Source organism: Cavia porcellus, unplaced genomic scaffold, assembly GCF_034190915.1.
Source record: "Cavia porcellus strain 051 isolate PalLab524CR breed Dunkin Hartley unplaced genomic scaffold, mCavPor4.1 scaffold_16, whole genome shotgun sequence".
Classification (NCBI taxonomy): Eukaryota; Metazoa; Chordata; class Mammalia; order Rodentia; family Caviidae; genus Cavia; species Cavia porcellus.
The window spans coordinates 9,115,109-9,134,189 of NW_026947499.1; the positions used below are offsets into that span (position 1 = coordinate 9,115,109).

At 49.9% G+C, this 19,081-nt stretch overlaps 1 protein-coding gene across 6 annotated transcripts in view; it reads left to right on the top strand.

Moving 5' to 3' along the window:
* The window catches only part of Cux2 (cut like homeobox 2), a 232,764-nt gene continuing 213,683 nt past the window's right edge, over positions 1-19,081 (top strand). For 2 of the 6 annotated variants that reach the window (XM_063225614.1, XM_063225615.1), the window contains exon 1: positions 1-223. In XM_063225614.1, coding sequence (XP_063081684.1) covers positions 161-223 — 63 coding nt within the window. In that variant the 5' untranslated portion in view covers positions 1-160. Of the gene's footprint in view, positions 224-711; positions 909-19,081 lie in introns of those variants that run through there. The other 4 variants (XM_063225616.1, XM_063225617.1, XM_063225620.1 and 1 more) reach the window with 2 other exon arrangements.

Consider the following 19,081-nt stretch of genomic DNA (forward strand, 5'->3'; position numbering starts at 1 on the left):
GCAGCGGGTGGCAGGAGGCCGAGGGGCCCCGGGAGGTAGCGCGCAAGGCCCGGGCGGCCGGCGGCGGCCCCGGGGCTAGGGGGAGTCCAGCCCGGATATTGAGTGCAGCCATTGAGAAAAGCCAAACTCTTGTGTGTGTGCGGCTCGAATAGCCCCCAAGATGGCCGCCAATGTGGGATCGATGTTTCAATATTGGAAGCGATTTGATCTACGGCGACTCCAGGTTAGTGCGGGCAGCGCCGGCCGCGCGGCCGTGGGGAGCCCGGGCGCGCCCTGGGCGCACTGGGAAGGTCCCCGGGCGGGTGGGCGGGCGCCCCGGGGCGGCGGGCGGCGGCTGCCAGGGCTCGCTGGGACTCCGCTGCCCGCTGCCCATCGATAGGTATTAGGAATTGATCTCGCCGCTGCTCTTTGTTCGGTTCAATCATCGATTGGCCGCTGCGACCATGGAGAAGCGCTAGAGAGTCCTCGATGAGGGGAGCGAGCCGGCAGGCAGCGGCCGGGCGAGGCTCGGGCAACGCAGGGGCTTCGGCCCCCGGCTGGGGGCTACTGGCTGGACCCCCGCCCGGCACCCGCGCGCCGCACTTTGCGCACCTCCCAACTTCTCGGCGCCGGGGGAGGCCGCGGAGCGCGCTGCGTGCTGTCCGAGCCTGGATGGGGCTCGGAAGGGAGGGAGGGAGCTGGCGGGCAGGGAGGAGGAGGAGAGAGGAGGAGGCGGCCGGGGTTGGTAAGGAGGCGGCTCCGAGCCCCACCGCCCGCCGGCACCTCAGCTGCCGCCGCCGCCCGCCTAGCCTAGTCGCGCAGCCGGGACGCGCCGCCACCCCGGGCTGCCGCCGCCGCTGGAGCCACCGCCGCCGCCAGACTGGTTTCCAGCGCCGGCAGACCGCTCCTCCTCGGGCCGGGGTCTCGGGGTTCGTCTTTGCTTCTTGCTTTCCCCCTTCCCAAATCTAGATGCAGAGGAACAGTGGAGATGGGCCCGGGAGCGCCCAACTTTGCGCTCCTGCCTGGGGGCTGTTCTGAGCCCGGAGCGGTGCGGAGCAGGTGACTGCCAGCTCCCGGGCCCATGGGAACTTTTAAATGGGAGATTCCCTCGCTCGGTGTTGCCTTCTGCTTCTCCACATCGCTTTTATCTTTTCCCCTTTCGTCAGTCTCTCCCTTTCTTTTTCCCTCCCTTCCCTCTCTGTCCTTCCCTAGGGCAACTCCCTCCCAGTTAGCACTTTCTCCCCATTCCTCCTTTCCGGGAGTCGATGTCTCCTCCACATTGGGAGTGTTTTCTGTCTTTTGGGAGCCAGGCCTAGGGGTAAATTCAGAGAGTACCCCACATTAGAGACATAGCTTCAGTCTCTTCATTCCATGGGTGCATGCGACGCTCCCCTACAAGGCCCCCAAACCCTGGAGTCTCGCAGTAGTGACTGGTGCGCGAGAATAAGGGGCGGGGAAATGATGTGGTTAACTGAGGATTCGAGCATTTTGCTTGGCTGTGACATTCGGGGAACACGATTCAGCCCCAGCCTGGAGATGAAAAGGGACCCACTTTATTTTTAAAAATCTGCCTGCAAATCTCATTAAGTTTCTTCTCATAAGTGGTCCCAGCACCCCCCTGCTCCTGACGGATTTCCAGTTCCCTTCCTTCCTAACCCCCTGCTCCTCACTTCCCCCCTCCCGAAGCCACTGAGCTGAAGAGAAAAATCGGGGCACTCAGGCATGCAGTTAATAACTGCGAGTGCCTCGCAATTCCAGATCCTCACTGAGCTGGGGCTACAGTTTGGTGATGGGCAATGGGGTAGGGCTGTGAACTGGGCTTACTGATTTAAAGGACGCTAAAGTGGTCCTTCTGGAAGAGTAGAGAGAGAGAAAGAGAGAGAGAGAGAGAGAGAGTGTTGGGCAGCCACATTGGGCTTGGCACGGAAGGCCAATGGTAATCGTATTCCCTGCTAATGTTTGTAAATGAGACCCGGGCAGGCTAGGGGACAGCGTCTTTATTTATGATTGATGTTCTGTAACATAAGGAATGACAAGAACGTGGCAGACAAGAGGAGAGAAACCAGAAGAGCTGGCGAGAGCCCTTTGCAGGGTCCTATTGTTATTCTGGGCTGGAGAAAATTTCCGCGGTGAGATTTACAGCACTGGTATTTGCTCCCGATCGGCAGGAATGTCAGTTAACACAGTTTTCATTAGATAACTCGTTTTCAATCGGGGAGCTGGGGCTGCATCTGAGGAGAGGCTTAGGCTGGGTATTGAGGGCTGGGTGCGGCTCCCAGGGTGCTAATTTCTGAGCTGGGGAGGCTTAAACCTTACTCTCTTTATTCTTTGCTCAGGGGTCTTTTGCAGGGCTGCTGAGGTCACCCAAATCTTGATTCCAGCTGGACTCCCTGGAATCTTGGAACCCTTTGTTAGGGGTTTAAAAGATTCTGAGATGGAAAAGCAGATTTAAACTGGAAAAGATGGAGGTAGGGGTGGTGGAGAGGCTTGTCCAGGTGACAGTGACCCCCTTGGGCCAAGACCTCTCCCCTAACAAGGGTACCTGCAGGGTGGGAGCTGCTCATTAAAACAATGGCTGTGTCAGGCACAAAACTGAAGGCTTCTGGGGGGGGGGCTCATTTACATCGATATTAAGTAGATAGTGTGCCCCCAGGGAGTTGGAAAGGCTGAACACTTTTACTGCACAGGGAAATAAACGTGGCAGCTGTGGCGAGCAGAGCAGACATTCAGGCCAGCACATCTGCTGCTCCCTGCCCGCATTTGAAATCTTCCCTGTCCCCTGCCCAGTGGGTACAGCTCCCTGCACTCTCCCTGGTGGCCTTTTTGTTGGAAACGGATTATGAGCCTCAGCATTTTCGCCTGGGATCCTCTCTGGTACATAGTGCTGATGATTCCTTCATTACACTGGATTTTCATTTTTCCTTCTCCAGGCTCCTCTTCTAGGGGAGAAGGAAAAACTTCTACTGGCTTGTTCTGAGATAGGAGCAAGTGTGGTAGGTACCCAGCCCAGCTTGGTGTAGGCTGAGAGCCTTGGGCCCCCGCTCTGGCCTGGCTGCCTGTGAGGAGGTATGCGGGCTTTCCTTCTTGGAGTTCAGCTTGGCTGGTTTCATGAAGCCTGGTTATTGAACAGTAAAGTGGCCAAGGCAGCAATAGTGGTCCTGTGTCCTTTGGTAGGATCACACTGCTGATGCCATCCCATCCTGGCAAGAAAGGTGACCTTATGCCAGCCCCGAGTGTAGCCTTCCAGAAGTATATATTTTTCAAATAGGAAATGGTCCAGTTTTTATTCCTTCCAGTGATGACTCTGAGCACAGTGGGGCTGTTTCTGCTCGGTGCAACTCAGTCAACAAGGGTAGGGACTTTGGGGCTGATGGTAAAGGTGATTTGACCCGTGTACTTGACTCTGACACCCTCCGAAACCACCTCCCTCCTTTCTTCTCTTCTTTTTCTCCCTCTGCTTCTATAGCAGCTCAGGAAACGAGAAGAAATAAAATTCCATCCACAGATAATGCTGGGCATATTTCATTTGGTTATAAGATTGCTTTATGGTGAACATTACTAATGCAGTATTCTTTTATGGCTTTTCTGTGTATAATTGTCGTAACTGGATTCATACCTTTATGATTTTCTTTTTTCTGCTTTCCTTTGCCACTTTTTTTTACAATGCTGTGAGTCTAGTCTCTCAAACTGTCTTTTCTTTCCCTTCTGAAAAGGGTTCCTCACACTAGCAAGAGTTGAGGGCCTGCAGTCTAAATGAGGGCCCACGGTCCAAATGCACATCTGTGTTTCTGGACTGGTGCAACCACTCAGTACAAGTTTTGGAGGAAATGGCAAATTCTGCTTAAAAGTGTCAGCAGTAAGGAAGAAGACCCACAGGACCTGCAAGAGGGAGGCTGCACTTCTCTAAGGAGTTTGCAGAATCTTCCCCGCAAGCACATGCGTGTCTTGGTGTGGGAGAGCGAGATGTTACGTGATGGACTGTTTTTCTCTACTCAAAAGTTTAGAAAAGAGCATAGATGTGATTAAAATATTATAACCTTATGATATTCTGAAGTGCATAAATTTTACGTATCAGCCACAGAGAGTTTAGACATCCATTAGAGCCTCTGACAGCTTGACTTATCTAAATGTGCTATCATTTAACAATGTGTCAAAATTCCTCTTTCTATAGATGACAGCAGTAAATAAGCTATCAGCTCTGTTGGCGGAATCCTAACTTTAGAAACTTCACACTAGTAGGATTGCTGTTGGGGTAGGGAGCCTGAGTAGGCAGGGGCTTGGCATGGAGCGGGCAGGTGGGAGGTTGGGCATGAGGTCAGGGCTGTGGGAAGGTCGGAGGGGTGATAGGGAGAGGAGGGACCCAGAGGGAGGAAGTGTTTCCAGCAGCATTTTGGGAAAACACCAAATGGTTGTTGGGACTCCTGGACGCTCCGCTCCTATAAGTCCAGCCAGCAGATGACCCACTCCAAATGCCTTTCCACTTCGTGTGGACCAACCCCAGTGGACTTTTTCTGCAAAGAGAACTAGAAACAGGTGTTGAGTATTTATTTAAGGCTCTCAGCAGTCTTTTCTGAGCATCCTAAAATTCTTATTTCTCAACTTGCCAGAAATTGCTTCCCAAAGATGGGTTCCCCCCTGGAATGCGGGCAAAAACTGAGCAATGTCTCATCCTGCACTGATTTTGCTGTTGGGGGTCTTGGAATTTCTTTTCTCAATGTCCGAACTCACTGTAGAAAATTGGGAAACCTTGAACAGCCCCAAAGAAGCACATCAGCGTCTCAGTGGGTTATTTCAGATGAGCACAGAGCTGTTTTGACTAGAGGGAACTGTTTCTGGTGGTGGTTTTTCTTTCTTTCTTTTTTTAAAAAACTATTCTGTTAAAAAGCAATTTCTATCTCCGAACTTGACATTCTGTCGTGGTAACCTTTCTTCCAGGAGATAGGATTTCACACGTGAGCACCTTGGCTGGTGCTAAATTTGGGCCTGGTTGATGGTAGATGGGGTTGCCCACAAACTGTGGTTTTCTGGGCTGCTCTGTGCAAGGGCTGAGTTTTCAGCTGCTTCCTGGTTATCTCATTCAGCCCAGCCTGGCATGGGTGGAGCAGGGGTGGGAGTGAGGCCTGCCTTTGACTCTGGCCTTGAGAGTCGGAGTGTGTTTCCCTCGGGTGCTCGCTCTTTATGACAGTGGCTTGTGTGGACGGTGTCGGGGAAGGCGGAGGTGGTTGGCAGGGGGAGAAGGACCAGGAACTGTAGTTCATGTGGCCTCTGACACTCCTGGGGGAATCATCCAATGTCTCAAGTCTCCCGTTTCTTAATGCAGCACACAAGCTTGCTCCGCCTACCAGGATGTGTTCAGCCTGAAGGAGGCTGGCCTGCCTGTGGGCCATCAAAGCGTGTAGTCTTCTAATGACCTTGCCCCCAAACCTGCCGTGGTGGTTGTTGACAGTAGGAGTCTACTGGCCTTTTAAGTTTTTTTGTTTTTGTTTTTGAGACAATAAGTTATGTCTAGAATGGAGTAACTTGCTTTTTAAGCTTCCACGAACTCGACAAAAATGATTTGTTTTGTTTTGTAGGATATGGACAGAATATTCCTGTCATGCATACATTCAAATCCCAATTGCTTCTCTCGATGCACTCTGCATGCTCTGCTTCCTCCCACCTCTCTGGCTTCCTGTCTAACCACTCTCCCCAGACTCACTTGTTTCAGCCACAGTAGCCTTCCATGGCTTTCTGTTTGTTCCTCCATCACACGGAGCACATTCCTACTGCACATTCCCCTGCCTGCGACTCGTCTTCCCAGGGCTAGTTCTTTCTGTTTCACTCAGTCTCAACCCTAAAGTCCTGTCCACTTAGCCTAAAGAGGTTTCCATAACTTTTCCTGCTGTAATATGCAAATGTACATCCTCGGCTTGGGACACTCAGTTTCCCTTGGATTTGACCTCAGAACCTTCTTTCAGCACCCAAGATTCACATAATCGTATACTGTTGGCTGTGTGGCCCATAGGTTTCTGTTACAACTTTCTGCCCTTAGAAAGCATGAAAGCAGCCTTAGCCAACCTGAATGAGTGGGTGTGGCTGTCTGCCAATAAAACTTTATTTATAAAACCAAGCAGGGGGAGTCGGCCTGAGGGTTGTAGTTCGCTAACCCTGCTCTAGCGGCCTGTGTCTAGATAGCTACATAGAGGCTGTGGCCTACCAGACAAGCCCACTTTTCAGCTAAATATATTAATGTGGATCAAACTTAGTTTGAAAGTTTAATTCTTTATCTGTTCCCTCAAGAGGGAAGCACCAAGAGTCAGGGTAGTGAGAGGCCAGCTTTAAATCCTGGCTCAGTCACCTGTTAGCTCTGTGACCTTGGATGAATCACTTAACCTCTCTGTGCTTTTCTTTATCTTTAAATGGAACTGCTAATAGTCTCCAGGAAGATTAAATTACTTTGCCCATGAATGTGTTGAGCACTGTATGGGGCATACAGTTAACACTTTGTAAGGGCCTTATTTCTTCTTGTTTTTGTTTTTGGAGCATGAGAGGAGGTGAAAAAGCCAAATAAACAGTGGTTGATAGATTTCTTGGGACCTGCAAGCTGTTTTAGAGATTTCTTGTGGGAGTTTTTTCTTCCTTTGACTCCACTGGAGGTTTGCTGTATCAGCCTAGCACTGATTATTGTATGGAAAGTCTTGTAATTTTGGAGCTCTGACCACAGAGGTCAGATGGGGAGCTGTGACTGGCCCACGGAAGTGTCTTTCTGGATTACTGCAGTGTTTAAAAACATTTTTATGGGTGTTGTCAGCATTTATAACACTTAAGTGATGCAGATGTCCAGTGCTCCTTCCAGCCTAGGAGCTCTGGCAACATTGGGCAGGTCCCACCGAGAAGGGGAGCAGGGGAGCGGGGACTGAGAAGGGTCTTCAAGCAGAGCCAAGGCTCCAGGTCCACAATGGGTTGGGGCCAGCTGTAGGGATCTCAGAGGATCAAGGTCACTGGCCATCAAGGTCACTGGCTGCCTCTCCAAGTGCCTAATGTCAGCAGAGGCTGCATTTCTAAAACAAGACAAAAGACCCCTAACAGGCCCATGAAGAGAGGCGGTTGGGGTGGAGTACAGATCCTGCTGTGTCTGTTTTTCCCCAGTAGCTTGGTTACTCCCCTGCCCAAAGTAGATCTGGGGTTGCCGGCTCTGACCCCTGCCTGCCCCCTATGCTCCACCATCCTTCAGTTCAGCCAAATGAAACAGCAGTTTCTAGATACACATTTGTCATTAAAAAGAAAGACAGAAAAAAATCAATCCTTCGGCCTCTCTGGCCTGAGCTGGTCATCTGCCTCAGACTCTCAGAGCCCAGCGGTGCTTAAGACTTCACGAGCTGCGTTCCTCAAAGTGGACAGGGTAAATAGCTCCCTAGGAGCCATTATGGTCAGTTGACTGGCGTGGCCGACTGTTTGGGTGCGGGTGCTGCAGACAGGGAAACCACAGGGGTTCCCAGTGCTGCCCAGTCAGGGGCCGATGTTTCTGAGTGAGGTGGTCACTCAGAGGCCAAGCTGGTGGGGATATCTTCCAGGAGTGACTCCTGCCCTCCGTGAACACTGTCAGTCCAGATGCCTCAGGAGGTGTGGTGCGGGCTGCAGAATCAAGCCCTGCCTCTTCTTTCATGACAGTTATCATGGGCTTTGGAGCAAGGTAGCCTGGTTTTACACCCCAACTCTGCTATTTCTGAACTGCATGATCTTGGAGGAGTCACTTAACCTTTGTGAACCTCAGTTTTCTCATATGTAAAATGGGATAATATTGTAGCTATTAAGGATTTTTGTAAAGACAGAGTTGATATGTGCTGAGTGCTAAGATCTGTGTCTTCACAGTGAAGTGCTATGTAATGTTATGATTAATAATAATTGATACTGATTTTCCTCCAGAAATGTGTATTTACCACTCATGGTAGAACTGAAAATTATAATTCATAACTACACAAATAATAGCAAATGTAATAAATAGCATAATATGATAAGCAATAAATGTATATTAGAGATACCATAATGACCAGGGAAGGCAGAATGCTGGTTCTTGTCAAGCCCCCAGACAAAAGGAAAGGCAGGTGCATGTGTCAGTGGACAAATATAGGAATGTAATCAGACATTGGGAGAAAATCCTGAGGCACAATGTGGCAAAGAACTTCCTGAGTCTAGGCCTAAGGGAAGACTCCTTAGAATAGTTGGCGTTTCAGCAGAGATGTCAAAGTTGAGGTCAGGGAAAAGCATCCTAGAATGGGGAATGGAATGTTCAAAGGCCCTGAGGTAGACTGAAGAATGAATGGTTCAAGCAAAGTACAAAAGGAAGCAGTGAGGCAAGGCACAGGCTGAGCAGATGTTGGAGCCACTGCCCTCACTCTTGCTATCTGTCAGCTGGGGATAAGAATGGAGGATGAAATGGCTCCTGGTGAACTCTGAGTGGCACTTTGTATAGTGTCAAGCCTTAGAGAAGCCTTGGGTATCACATACTTATTTTTAAGTAAGATATTCAGCCCACTTCCTGATCTGCTGGCAAATTTCTCACCCGCAACTCCCAGCTCTAGTTCATGACTGTGCATGCACAAGGCAGCCAGGATTTCGGTTCCAGTGCTGCCCCTTCCTGTTAAACCCGTGAGCATTTTGTTTTCCCCTGTTTTTTGGTCTTGTCTTTTTGAGACAGGGTCTCCCTATGCAGTGCAAGCATTGAATGCATTACATAGCCTAGGCTGGCCTTGAGGCACTCTTCCTGCCTCAGTCTCCCCAGTGTTGGGGTCACAGGCGTGCACCACCATGCCAGGCCGTTTCCTCATCTGGAAGGTGGGGTAGGAATGGACTCTCCTGATGCTGGCCAAGAGAGTGTCATGTGGCTCTGACTACAGCCGGGAGAACTGGCCCCTGCTGCCCCACTGTGAGACTGCTGGTCCCATGCAATCCAGGAGCTCCTGCCTGTGGATCCGCCTTCTCCCTCTCTCCTGCACCGCGCCTCCTCCAGAGGAGGTGCAGGTCTTGACCCTGACACATTTTTCTGCCATGTAATCCCAGCTCTGCCTGCTTCTCTGAGGGCCGTACTTCCCCAGGAAGAATGAATTGAGGCTTATGTCTGTATAAAGCTCTGGTTGTTTGGAGAATGGTCGAGGGCCCTGAAGCATCTTGTCAGAGTGCTGAGGAGTTGTCACTCCCAGCATGGTCTCCTCCTGTGGCCTGTCTTTCCTTGGCCCACAGGCTCTGGGTGATAAGGTCCTCCCTCCTGCTACCATCCTCTCAGTATCTCCTCCTTGTAGTCCTGCCTGGCTTTACACAAGCCACTCTGTCCCCCTCACTGTTCTTCAAAGACACCGAGCCTGTTCTAACCTCAGGGTTGCTCTCCCGCTATCCGCGACACTGTCTGACATTTCCATGGCTCTTTCCCTTGGCCTGTTGCACTCTGCTTAGATGTTCCTGCATCAGAAAGGCCCTCATTGCTCTTTCCAAAGTAACCTTCCTCGTCTCCTTCCTCTGCTTCATCCGATGTGGTGACGTCCATTCATTCATTCACTCATTTAGTCTTATCTCCCTCCTTGGGATTGGCAGGGACACAGTAAGTGCTGAGCAGATGTTTACATGATGAGGTGGTTGAATGCCACAGAAACCGAGTTTGGGCAGGTGCTCTGGACTCCACCTTGTAGGTAACTGGTGGAGGCAGGGCTTTCCTCTCAGCTCCTCAGCTCCTTCACCCATTCCTGGCTCTTGAAAGTCACTTGCCCTGAGTCTGGCAGTTGGGTACGGGCCTCATGCCTGCAGCAAGTGAAGGTTTATCTTTAGCTTCATCAGTCTCGCTTTAGAAACTGGTGACCCCAATTCCAGTCTGGGAGGTGGCTCCCATCCTAATTAATACATCCATTAATTAATTGCCGGCAGGCTGTGGGCCATTAGTGACGGTTTGGTGACCTCAGCCAAAGAAAGCTCAAAGCAGATTCTTGAAGCCTGTGGGATGGCTGTCTTTGGGGACATAGGACAGCCAGGTGATGTTTTCTGCCAGATGACATTCCTGTCCCACATCTGGCTCACTGGTCCACCTGATCAGCGGAGCACGCTTTGGAAATGGGTGGAGTTGGGGGTGGGCGAGAGGCTTCCTTTCTCAGCCTCCTCATATGTGATCAGGTGAGGGAACAGGTGGGAGAACAGGACATCAATCCTGTCTTCCTCTTGGGCTAATAATGCTTTTCCTCCCTCAGTTTCTGTTTTTCTGCCTAATGTGGAGCTTTCTTGGACCATCAGGACAGGCCACCCATTTTTTCATTCACTTGTTTACTGTTTGTCAACCCCTACTGGGTGTCAGGTGTTGACTGGATCCTGGGAACTTAGGCAGGGGACACCAAAGACCAACTCCTGCCTTCTGAAGCTTTTCATGTATAATTATTGGAGACAAAAGTACTTTTCTTCAAGGATTGTAAGAAATAAAGAGCAACAATTTAATATAGACACTGAGCCTGGGGCTGGGCACATGTAAGTCTTTGCTGAGTGGTAACCATTACTGAGCAGTTTGTTATCCTCACTAGCAAGTATTATTGTCATTAAAATCTGAGGGCACTTCTGGTTGAATTTTAGTCACCTTGGGAGAAACATCTGGAGTGAGCATGGGCTTGGAGCAGTCAGACCTTACCTTAGACCTTGGTCTTGCTACCTTCTTACTAGAAGGCCTTGGGGACTCTCTGAACTTCTCTAATCCTGTTTCCTCATCTGCAAAGTTGGCATTAAATGCAGTCTGTACCTTCTAGGGATTTTGCAAGGATCTGGTGAAGCACAGAAGGCCTGTCACACCCAGTTTGGAACATGCTTTTTCCCCAGGAAGCAAGAACATCCATTTTTACCGTTACTAGGATTGTCACTGTCACTGTGGTCATTCCCCTCCTGGACTCTGGTCAGCTAGAGGTGGAGCCCAGACACTGGGGTCAGACAGGAGGAGCAGCTCACCTGGGCCAATCACAGGCACCCCAGTGCACCCCACAGCTCAGGACTAAACCTAGCCTTCCTTATAAGTACTAGGGTCCCCCAGGCTGGTCCACAGAGACCCAGCAGCCAGCCAGGTGGGCAGGCTCCTCCTTGAGAAGCACCACTGGGAGGTCCAGGCTGGCCTTGGTAAGACCGGGGCTGTCTTTGATGGACAGATGGTCACCCTTGGAGGGGCTCATGCAGGCCTCAGTCTCTAAAGCCAATAACTTGTGTACCATTATTCCATGCAAGGTAGAATGCAGAGCCCTTTACTGCCATTATCTCCAGTAATTTTCATAGCAGCCCTGGGAAAGAGAAGCAATTGCTGTTCCCGTTTTACAGCTGAGCAGACTGAGGCTCAGTGAACTCATCCAAGGCCACATTGCCAGCAGGTGCCAGCCCTAGGTGTCAGCCTAGGATTCAGGTCTGTTGGTCACCCACATCCTCATTCTTGACCAGATTGGCCAGGGTTGTCCATCTGGAGCTGATGCCTGCGCTCCTGGTCCTCTCCCGAGGGCTGTTGTCGTCTTCAGAGATTATACTTGCATTTTTCTCTTTTTTTTTCTTTTTAAAAGACTTAACTCACACTGTTAGCACAGGGAGGTGAATCCCAGTCTCAGAGCCTGAGCGGCACAGGGCAGGAGTTGTTTTATTGATGGAGAACATTCCCGTCTCCCAGCCTGGAAAATGAGCGCCACCTGCCCATCCATCATGGCCGCCTGCAGGACCCCCGAGCTGCGTGGCGCCCCTGTCGTCGAGCCCAGGTTCCGCAAGATGGAATTCTCAGCCTGGGCTGATAATAAGCAGGTATTGATTGCTGCCGTGGTCATTATCAAGATTTATTTAGTCAATATGGCCTCCCTGGTCAATAAATCGTGTCGTTGATAAAGAAGGAAGGAGATAGACTTGTAGGCTTTATTAAAAAAGTTTTTTAGGTTTTTTTTTAACTACTAACTTTGGCACCCCACCCGTTTCCCATGGCTGTGCCAGCACCACTGTACATTTTCTGTTTGGCGCTTACCTTTTCACGGCACAGCTTTCCTCCTTGGCTGGGGTTGCAGAGAGCAGACAGGGCAAGGCCTGGCCCTACAAGTGGCCCCTGGGCCTCTGATGCCCCTCACTTTTCTGTACTCCACACTTACAGTACCCTGTTCTCTCGTTTAATCCTGCAACCACTTTGGGTAGGCACGAGTATTATCCCATTTTGTAGATGAGGAAAACTGAGGTCCAGGAAGATCTGGATCATTCAGGACTCTAACCCAGATAGCCTGGTTGGTGTCTTGGCCCTGAATCTGACATTTGTTCAATAGCAAATGCTTATCAAATATGTGCTTTGGGCCCAGCACAGTGCCAAGTGTTGGGTGTAGAGGGGCCAGCTGAAGAAATAAGTGTGTAAGTGCAAACATGGAAAGAATGGAGAAAAGAAATTATCAGAGTGCTGGAGGCCAGGCAGGAAGCCACCCTGAGTCCATGACATTCAGGCTGTGGGGAGGATGAGGAGTTGCATAAGCAAATTTCAAGCAGAAGAGAGTCGTGGCTATAGGAACAGTTTGTGCAAGGTGCTGAGGTGGAAATCAACCTGGCACACAAGTGTGACTGGGCAAAGGACAGGATGGGGAGGGGCCATGAGGTCAGAGTAGGAGGTAGATTGTGGCACGGACCCTTGGAAACTTCAGTAGGGCGTTGGGTTGGGCAGGGTCCTATTCTTAGGGAAGTGGGGAGATAGTTTAAAGCAAGGAGGAACAGGATCCAATTCATCTTTGGGTCCTAGAGGGAGCATGGAAGGGAGGGAAGGGACATTTGCAGAAGAGTCCCTGTGACAGGCTCTTAGTGACCTGATGGCCTTGGGCATGGAAGTGCGGTGTAAGGACCGGCAGCTTCCGGCCTTGGGGTGTTGAGAAGTTTGCCAAGAGGAAATAAATGCTGATGCCTCCAATAAGGTGGAAGCGCCACTCCCCTGAGAAACAAGGAGTCCCCTGTACAAAGAAGCCCCTGTTTGTCCCTTGTACCCGAGGCCAGGAGCTGTGGGTTTGGAGCCTTTGGTGACAAGCATGCAGTGGACCAGAGTATCGCCCTTCACTGAGACAGCTGGTGCGAGGCGGGTATGGGGGTGCAGTAAGGGTTGTGTCTGAGAAGTTCCCTTTGTCTCTGGGTTATTGTGGGCCTGGTTTCCAATGTGTTCTCAGGCACTGCTTGTTGGGAAAGGTCGTGAGAAGATGAGATGACCAAGGTGTTGTGACCACTGGAACTGGCTGCAGGAGGGTGCTCGGTGCGAGAAGCCGTGTCCTGGCCTTCATATATGGGAATGTTCTCAATGGGAGGGAGGTTGGATGTCTGCTTAGGGGACCACAGGAGATGAAGGCCGGGGTGTAGAATGAAAAGAAATACTTTTACCTTTGGCTTTGTCTAAACCATGAACGCTTACAGATGGGAAGTCTAGTAGGGGCTGGGTGATCACCTCCTGCTGTGCATCGTCCCACCCACCCACCACCTATCCAGCATTCTCTTACCTGTTCATTCATAAGTCTGCTCACTCATCATTCATCTGTATTTGATTATTCATCTACTTTCCCATTGGCAGTGACTTTAGCCATCCACCCACCCACCCTATCTATCCATCCATCCATTCTTCTGTTCATTCGTTTACTTAGCTCCTAGCAACCTTCTTATCCATTATCTGTAAGTTCCTTCTACCGTGCTTGTAGCCGTCCAGCACTGATTCAGTGTATACCAGTAATGCAAAGATGGTGGGAACAGTCCTTGTTCTTGAGGATTTTACTAACTGGTGCAGCAATTAGCTTTGGAAAATAAGCCCAAAGTAGCACTGGCTGCACAGCCATTAAAGGTTCTGCCTGGAGCTGTAGAGCCAAAGGGACAGACAGAACTGGCCTCACAGGCCTGAGAGTGGGCAAAGGGCTGTTGGAGCGTTCTGGAGACATAGAGCCCAGCTGGTCTGGATTCAGTGATGCTCTCTTCTAGCCTAGGCAGTGGGTAGCTGGTCTCAGTCAGTCTGCCCCCAAGGAGACCTCATAAGAGTTACTGTCTGAGGCCTGAAAGGTCAAGGAAGCATCACCTCTGCCCTATAGCAGGTTGGAGCCCAGCAAGGTACTAGAGAGAGACTTGGAGGTAGAGGCCCTGTGACTGAGAGGTGGACAGGATGATCTCCAGGTGGCTGCTGGTTTTCCTGCACTGTGCGGAACAATAGTGCCTGACCTCTGCGTGGTACTTGAAGCCTGTCAGAAGTGGTCCCCTGCGCTGCTGGACTATTTCCCAGTCTGCAGGTGGGGCACATGAGGCACAGGGTGTACCATTCTGAGGAGGCAGAGAAACCCACCACCTTTTACTCATTCCATTTTTATATCTCCCACCTATACTGCACCAGGGGTGCATCCCACAGGCCCTCCCCCACTGTGGCCTCCTGGCTGTGTTCCCTTCGTTTCCTGCCCATCGCCTGGATCACTTCTTTGTGTTTTTTTCAGACCCATTCTACACGGGCTGACCTCTAAGTGTGTTGATCCCTCCAAGGTCCCTCTCTTCTCATTCTGTCCCCTCTGCAATCTCTCTGTATCCACAACATGACTGTCTCTCCCAACCCCAGCTCTCCATTTTTCCACCTCTGGGTTCTGAATCTGTCTGTCCCTGTTTCTTCCTTCTCTCTCTCCTCTCCCACTCCCTATCCCCCTCTCCCTTCTCCCTCCCTTCTCCCCCTTCCCTGTTCTCCTCCCCTCTTCCCTCTCTGTCACCCTTTCTCCTTCAGTCCCTCCTTTCTCTCTCTCTCTCTGTCCCTATTAATAGTTTCTAAATGTCTGTGTTAAAGATGCCTCCATTCAAGAAAATCAAAACTTCACTCTCTTTACTGGCCTCCAGCTATCCTGTCTCCCCACTGTATTGCCCCCATCAAATTCTTCACTAAATCCTGAGACTTTACCTCCTATACACCTGCATCCTGTCCCTTACCCCTTACTCTTTCACACTGGCACTTGGACCCGTGTCCCATTACTATCCCTGGACTTTGGTTTGCCAGTTTGCCTTCCTAGACTGATTTTGTCCTCTGCTCTCTGGCACACAGCAGCTATTGCAATCATTTACAAGTCTGTAAGAACCATTTCCAATGGCTGTGCTGCTTTTCAGACAAAGTCGCAAACATGATCTTCCAGGCTCAGTATGTCTGGTCATTGCCCTCTGTTCTTGATTTTGATCTAATGTCTCATTCAATCTACTGTTGGAAGTGGAATATTGAAGTCTCAACTGTAATTGTTGAATTGGCTATTTGGCCCCTCGTTTCTGTCAGTTGTTGCTCCAAGTGTTTTGCTGTTCTTTTCATTAGGCACATATAGATTTGTAATCTTCCTCAGATTCATTAGAAACTATCCCTCATTCTCTAATAACAGTTTCTTCTAATTTTAAAGTCTGTTTTATGTGATATTTTTATATTCACCACTTTCTTATGGCTGCTGTTTAGATAATGTAGCTATCTGGAGATTTTTACTTTCAATCCATATATGTCTTTGAATCTAAAGCATCTCTGATAAACAACATATAGCCAGATCATTTTTAAAAATCCAGCCTGAAAACCTCTGCCCTTTGATTCAACTGTTTAACCCATTCACATTTAGTGCATTATTAGTGGAGTTATATGTGCCATTTTGCTTTCTGATTTTTGTCTAATGACTTTTTTGTTTCTCTGTTACTATTTTCTTTTGCATTGAGTGAAAATTTTTTAGTGTAACATCTTAATTTCATTAATTTTTTAAAGCTATTTTTAAAGGTTCTTGTTTGTAGTTGCTTTAGAGTTAACCATTTTCATCTTTTCAGAATCAGGTACAGATTTATATTCATTTGATTCCTTTATGCCCTCTGTTCTTGATCTGGATCTTGAACCACTTTTCCCGTGCCCTCCATATCCCATCCACACATTTTCCTGTAGATTCCCTGCCCCACTTCTCATCCCAGCAACACTTTCCTTTCTTCACCTCAGCAGCTTCTCTTCCACCTCAGCTTGTGCTCAGTGTCACCTCTGGGAGCTTCCCTGCTCCTCTGTTCAGCTCTGTGGTCTCTGGACCCCATCTCTATGGCCTTTGGCACACTTTGAGTGAAGTGTAGCCATAGCTCCAAGGGTTACTATTAAACCTGCCTTTCTGGTGTGGATTGTAGTCTCTGTGAGGACACGGAGCAGCAGAGGACCGAGCACGTAGTGGGCCTCAAAAATATCACTCAGCTGAACAGGCAGGGATGGCTGTGAGTATAGTGAGCCTGAACTTACATGTTTATGTGCATATGCCTGTGTCTTTGTATACAAGTATGTTTGTGTTTGTGAGTGTTTGCATGTTTGTGTGTGTATATCCTAATGTGTTTTATGTAGGAGTGTGTGTCTTTGAATGTGTGCCCATTTATGAGTATCTCTGGGTGCACATATGTATGTCAGTGTGCTTTTGTGTATGCCTGCACCTTCGCGTGTCATTGTGTGTGTGTGTGTGTGTGTGTACACATTTGGGTGCCTGTGCTCTCAGGCAGAGCTCTTTTTGACTTTTTGCTATGCAATTATTTTTTGACTAGTTTAGTGTAGCATTTAATGATTTCCCCAAAGCTAAGCACGACTCCCCAAGTATTGATCTTGCTGCAGTGGAGGTAACATGAGGTGATGTGGGGCCAGCCACCAGGTGCTGCCTCCACAGAATTAGCCCTTGCACCTGCCACACCTCCACAGCCCAGCTTGATCCCTTAGGGTGGGGGGAAACCCCAGGGCAGCAGCTTGATGTGGGGCAGAGTGGGGCTCCTGCCAGACAGCCTGGCTCCACTCACTGGCTGCATGACAGCTAGGAGACGGCCACCAGATGCTCCCCAGTTCCTTGTTGGTCCTTCCGTTGGATCATGAGCTCATTACTACAAGGAGCAGTGCATGGTGAGATGATGGGCGAGCACTAAGTGTCTGCTGGCCTGACCAGAGAGCGTGAGGGGGAGAGTTGGTGTCCTTGGGCCCACATTTCATGCAGAGTAGATAACAGGGTTTCCCGTTTGGGACAACCCCTGCCACACCTCCTGTGTGGCTCCCTGTGTAGCATCCATAGTTGCATGCATTAGCAATCTCATTCTGGGGATCAGCTGCACCAGTTTTGTGACTGGTATGGAAGTGAGTTGGCCTTTTCTGGCCTGTGCTGTATTTTAATTAATTAATTACTTATTATTATTATTTGGTCTTTTTGAGACAAGGTCTCACTATGCAGTTCAGACTGGTCTTGACTCACTTTGTAGCCCAGGCTGGCCTCAGACTTGCGGCACTGTTCCTGCCTAAGCCTTCCGACTGCTAGGATTACAGGCGTGTGCTACCACAGCTGGCCTGGTGCTGTTATCTTAGAAAACAGCTGGAATTTACATGATCAAGGATGAGAGAAACTCTAAACTTTTAAAATATTTTAAATTTTGTTTATTTTTAATTTAACAAATACCTAGCAAAGGTAGCAGTGTGCTAGGCACATCTCAGTGCTTCCTAAGTACCATCATTTAAATGATTTTGTTCCCATACCAACACGATGGTATATACACTGTTAATACCCCATTAACGGAAGAGGAAGCTGAGGCACAGACAGGCTGAGTGACTAGCTCAAGGTCATACAACAGAGCCAGGCAATCTACTTGCAGAGTTTTTGCACACAAGCCCTTCTGCCTCTTATGTCTGTTGAGGTCCAAAGCAGAGGCTGTGTTTAGTTAGGAGGTGGCTGCTCTGTCTTGATCTCTCTTTCTTCTCCAGAAGCCATGTGTGTGCCCTTCTGACCTTTGGGTCTCACATGAAGAGGATATGTATGCAGAGGACAGAACTGCTTTGCACGAGTGTGGACCATGGCCAGGATTTCTGGGAGCGTACGAAACACTGTAGCCCGGATGTCCAGGCCCAGAGACCAAGGTCAGAGCTGGTTACCATAGCAGGAGACACTAGAAAGCGCCAGGCCCATTTCCTGCCTTTCACCTCCTGGGGTTGCTGGACCCAGGTCCCTTAGGCCAGTAGTCTGGGAGCAAGCTGAGCCAGCCCCTGTCCCTCAGAGGACATCTTCGGTAGCCTCCATGAGCAAGGGGGTTTGTCCCACAGCCCGTGGCCTACTTTGGGAAATTCATCTCTGGAAGTAAATTACTCTTGAGAAGAGCAGGACAGCATAGCGCAGCTTGGCATCTGAAGGTGGGTGAGGCCTGCTGAGGTCTGCTGCCTCCCAGAGTGGCAGGAGAAAGACCCAGGTCCAGCTCCTGCCTCCACCCTCCAACTGACCCGGTGACCTTAGCTATCTCATCGTCACCTCTTTTTTCCTGCCCTACCCAGGATGGTGCCCTTAGCAGAACAGGCTAGCCCAACACCCAGCAGGTGAGTGGGCTTTGGCCTAAGTATGCTTCTACGCTATGGGAGATCTGGCCTTGCGGCCTAATGAGAACCATACGCTTTCCTAGGACTTGGAAGATGTGAACCCTTGGCCCTGGGGGAAGGTGCTTAGCTGCTCAGGGTCTCTCTATTTGTCTTCCGTAGGATGGGGCTTCCTGGGTTCTCTTCTGTGGCTAGACCATGTCATTTGCTGCACCCTTCTTGCCACTGCACATAAAAGCCCTGGAAGGATTCGGAGCTTTTGAGAGCTGAGGTGTAAGGTAGAGAGGCTCGCTATGGCTTTCTTTGAGAGTTCTTGTGACTGGGGATCAGATCCATTGGCCTGTTTCTTGTGCTGGGCCTCTCAGGTAGGTATGTGAGGAAAGGCAGTGCTAGGGACGAGGCACTTCTTAAGAAGCATGATGGTGTGTGCTTGTGTATCAGTCATGTATTGCTGTGTAACAAGCCACCACATTCGTGGGGTACAACAGCTCTTGGACTCAACAGACTTTGTGAATCAGGAGTGAGGACAGAGGCAGCTGAATCAGCTTGTCTCCTCTCCATGACATCTGGGTTTCCCCTGGGTAGATTCAGTTTAGAGTGACTCAACTCATTCATCTGGCAGCTGGTGCTGACTGTGGGTGAACCTCAGCTACCCGAGAGGGCACCAGTGTATGGTCTGTCTGCATGGTCCTACTGTGTGGCACGTTGTCACAGTGTGATGACTGCATTCTAAGAGAACAAGGGTTACTTCTGGTCAAGGCCATAGCCGTGGTCAGCACAGGCCCA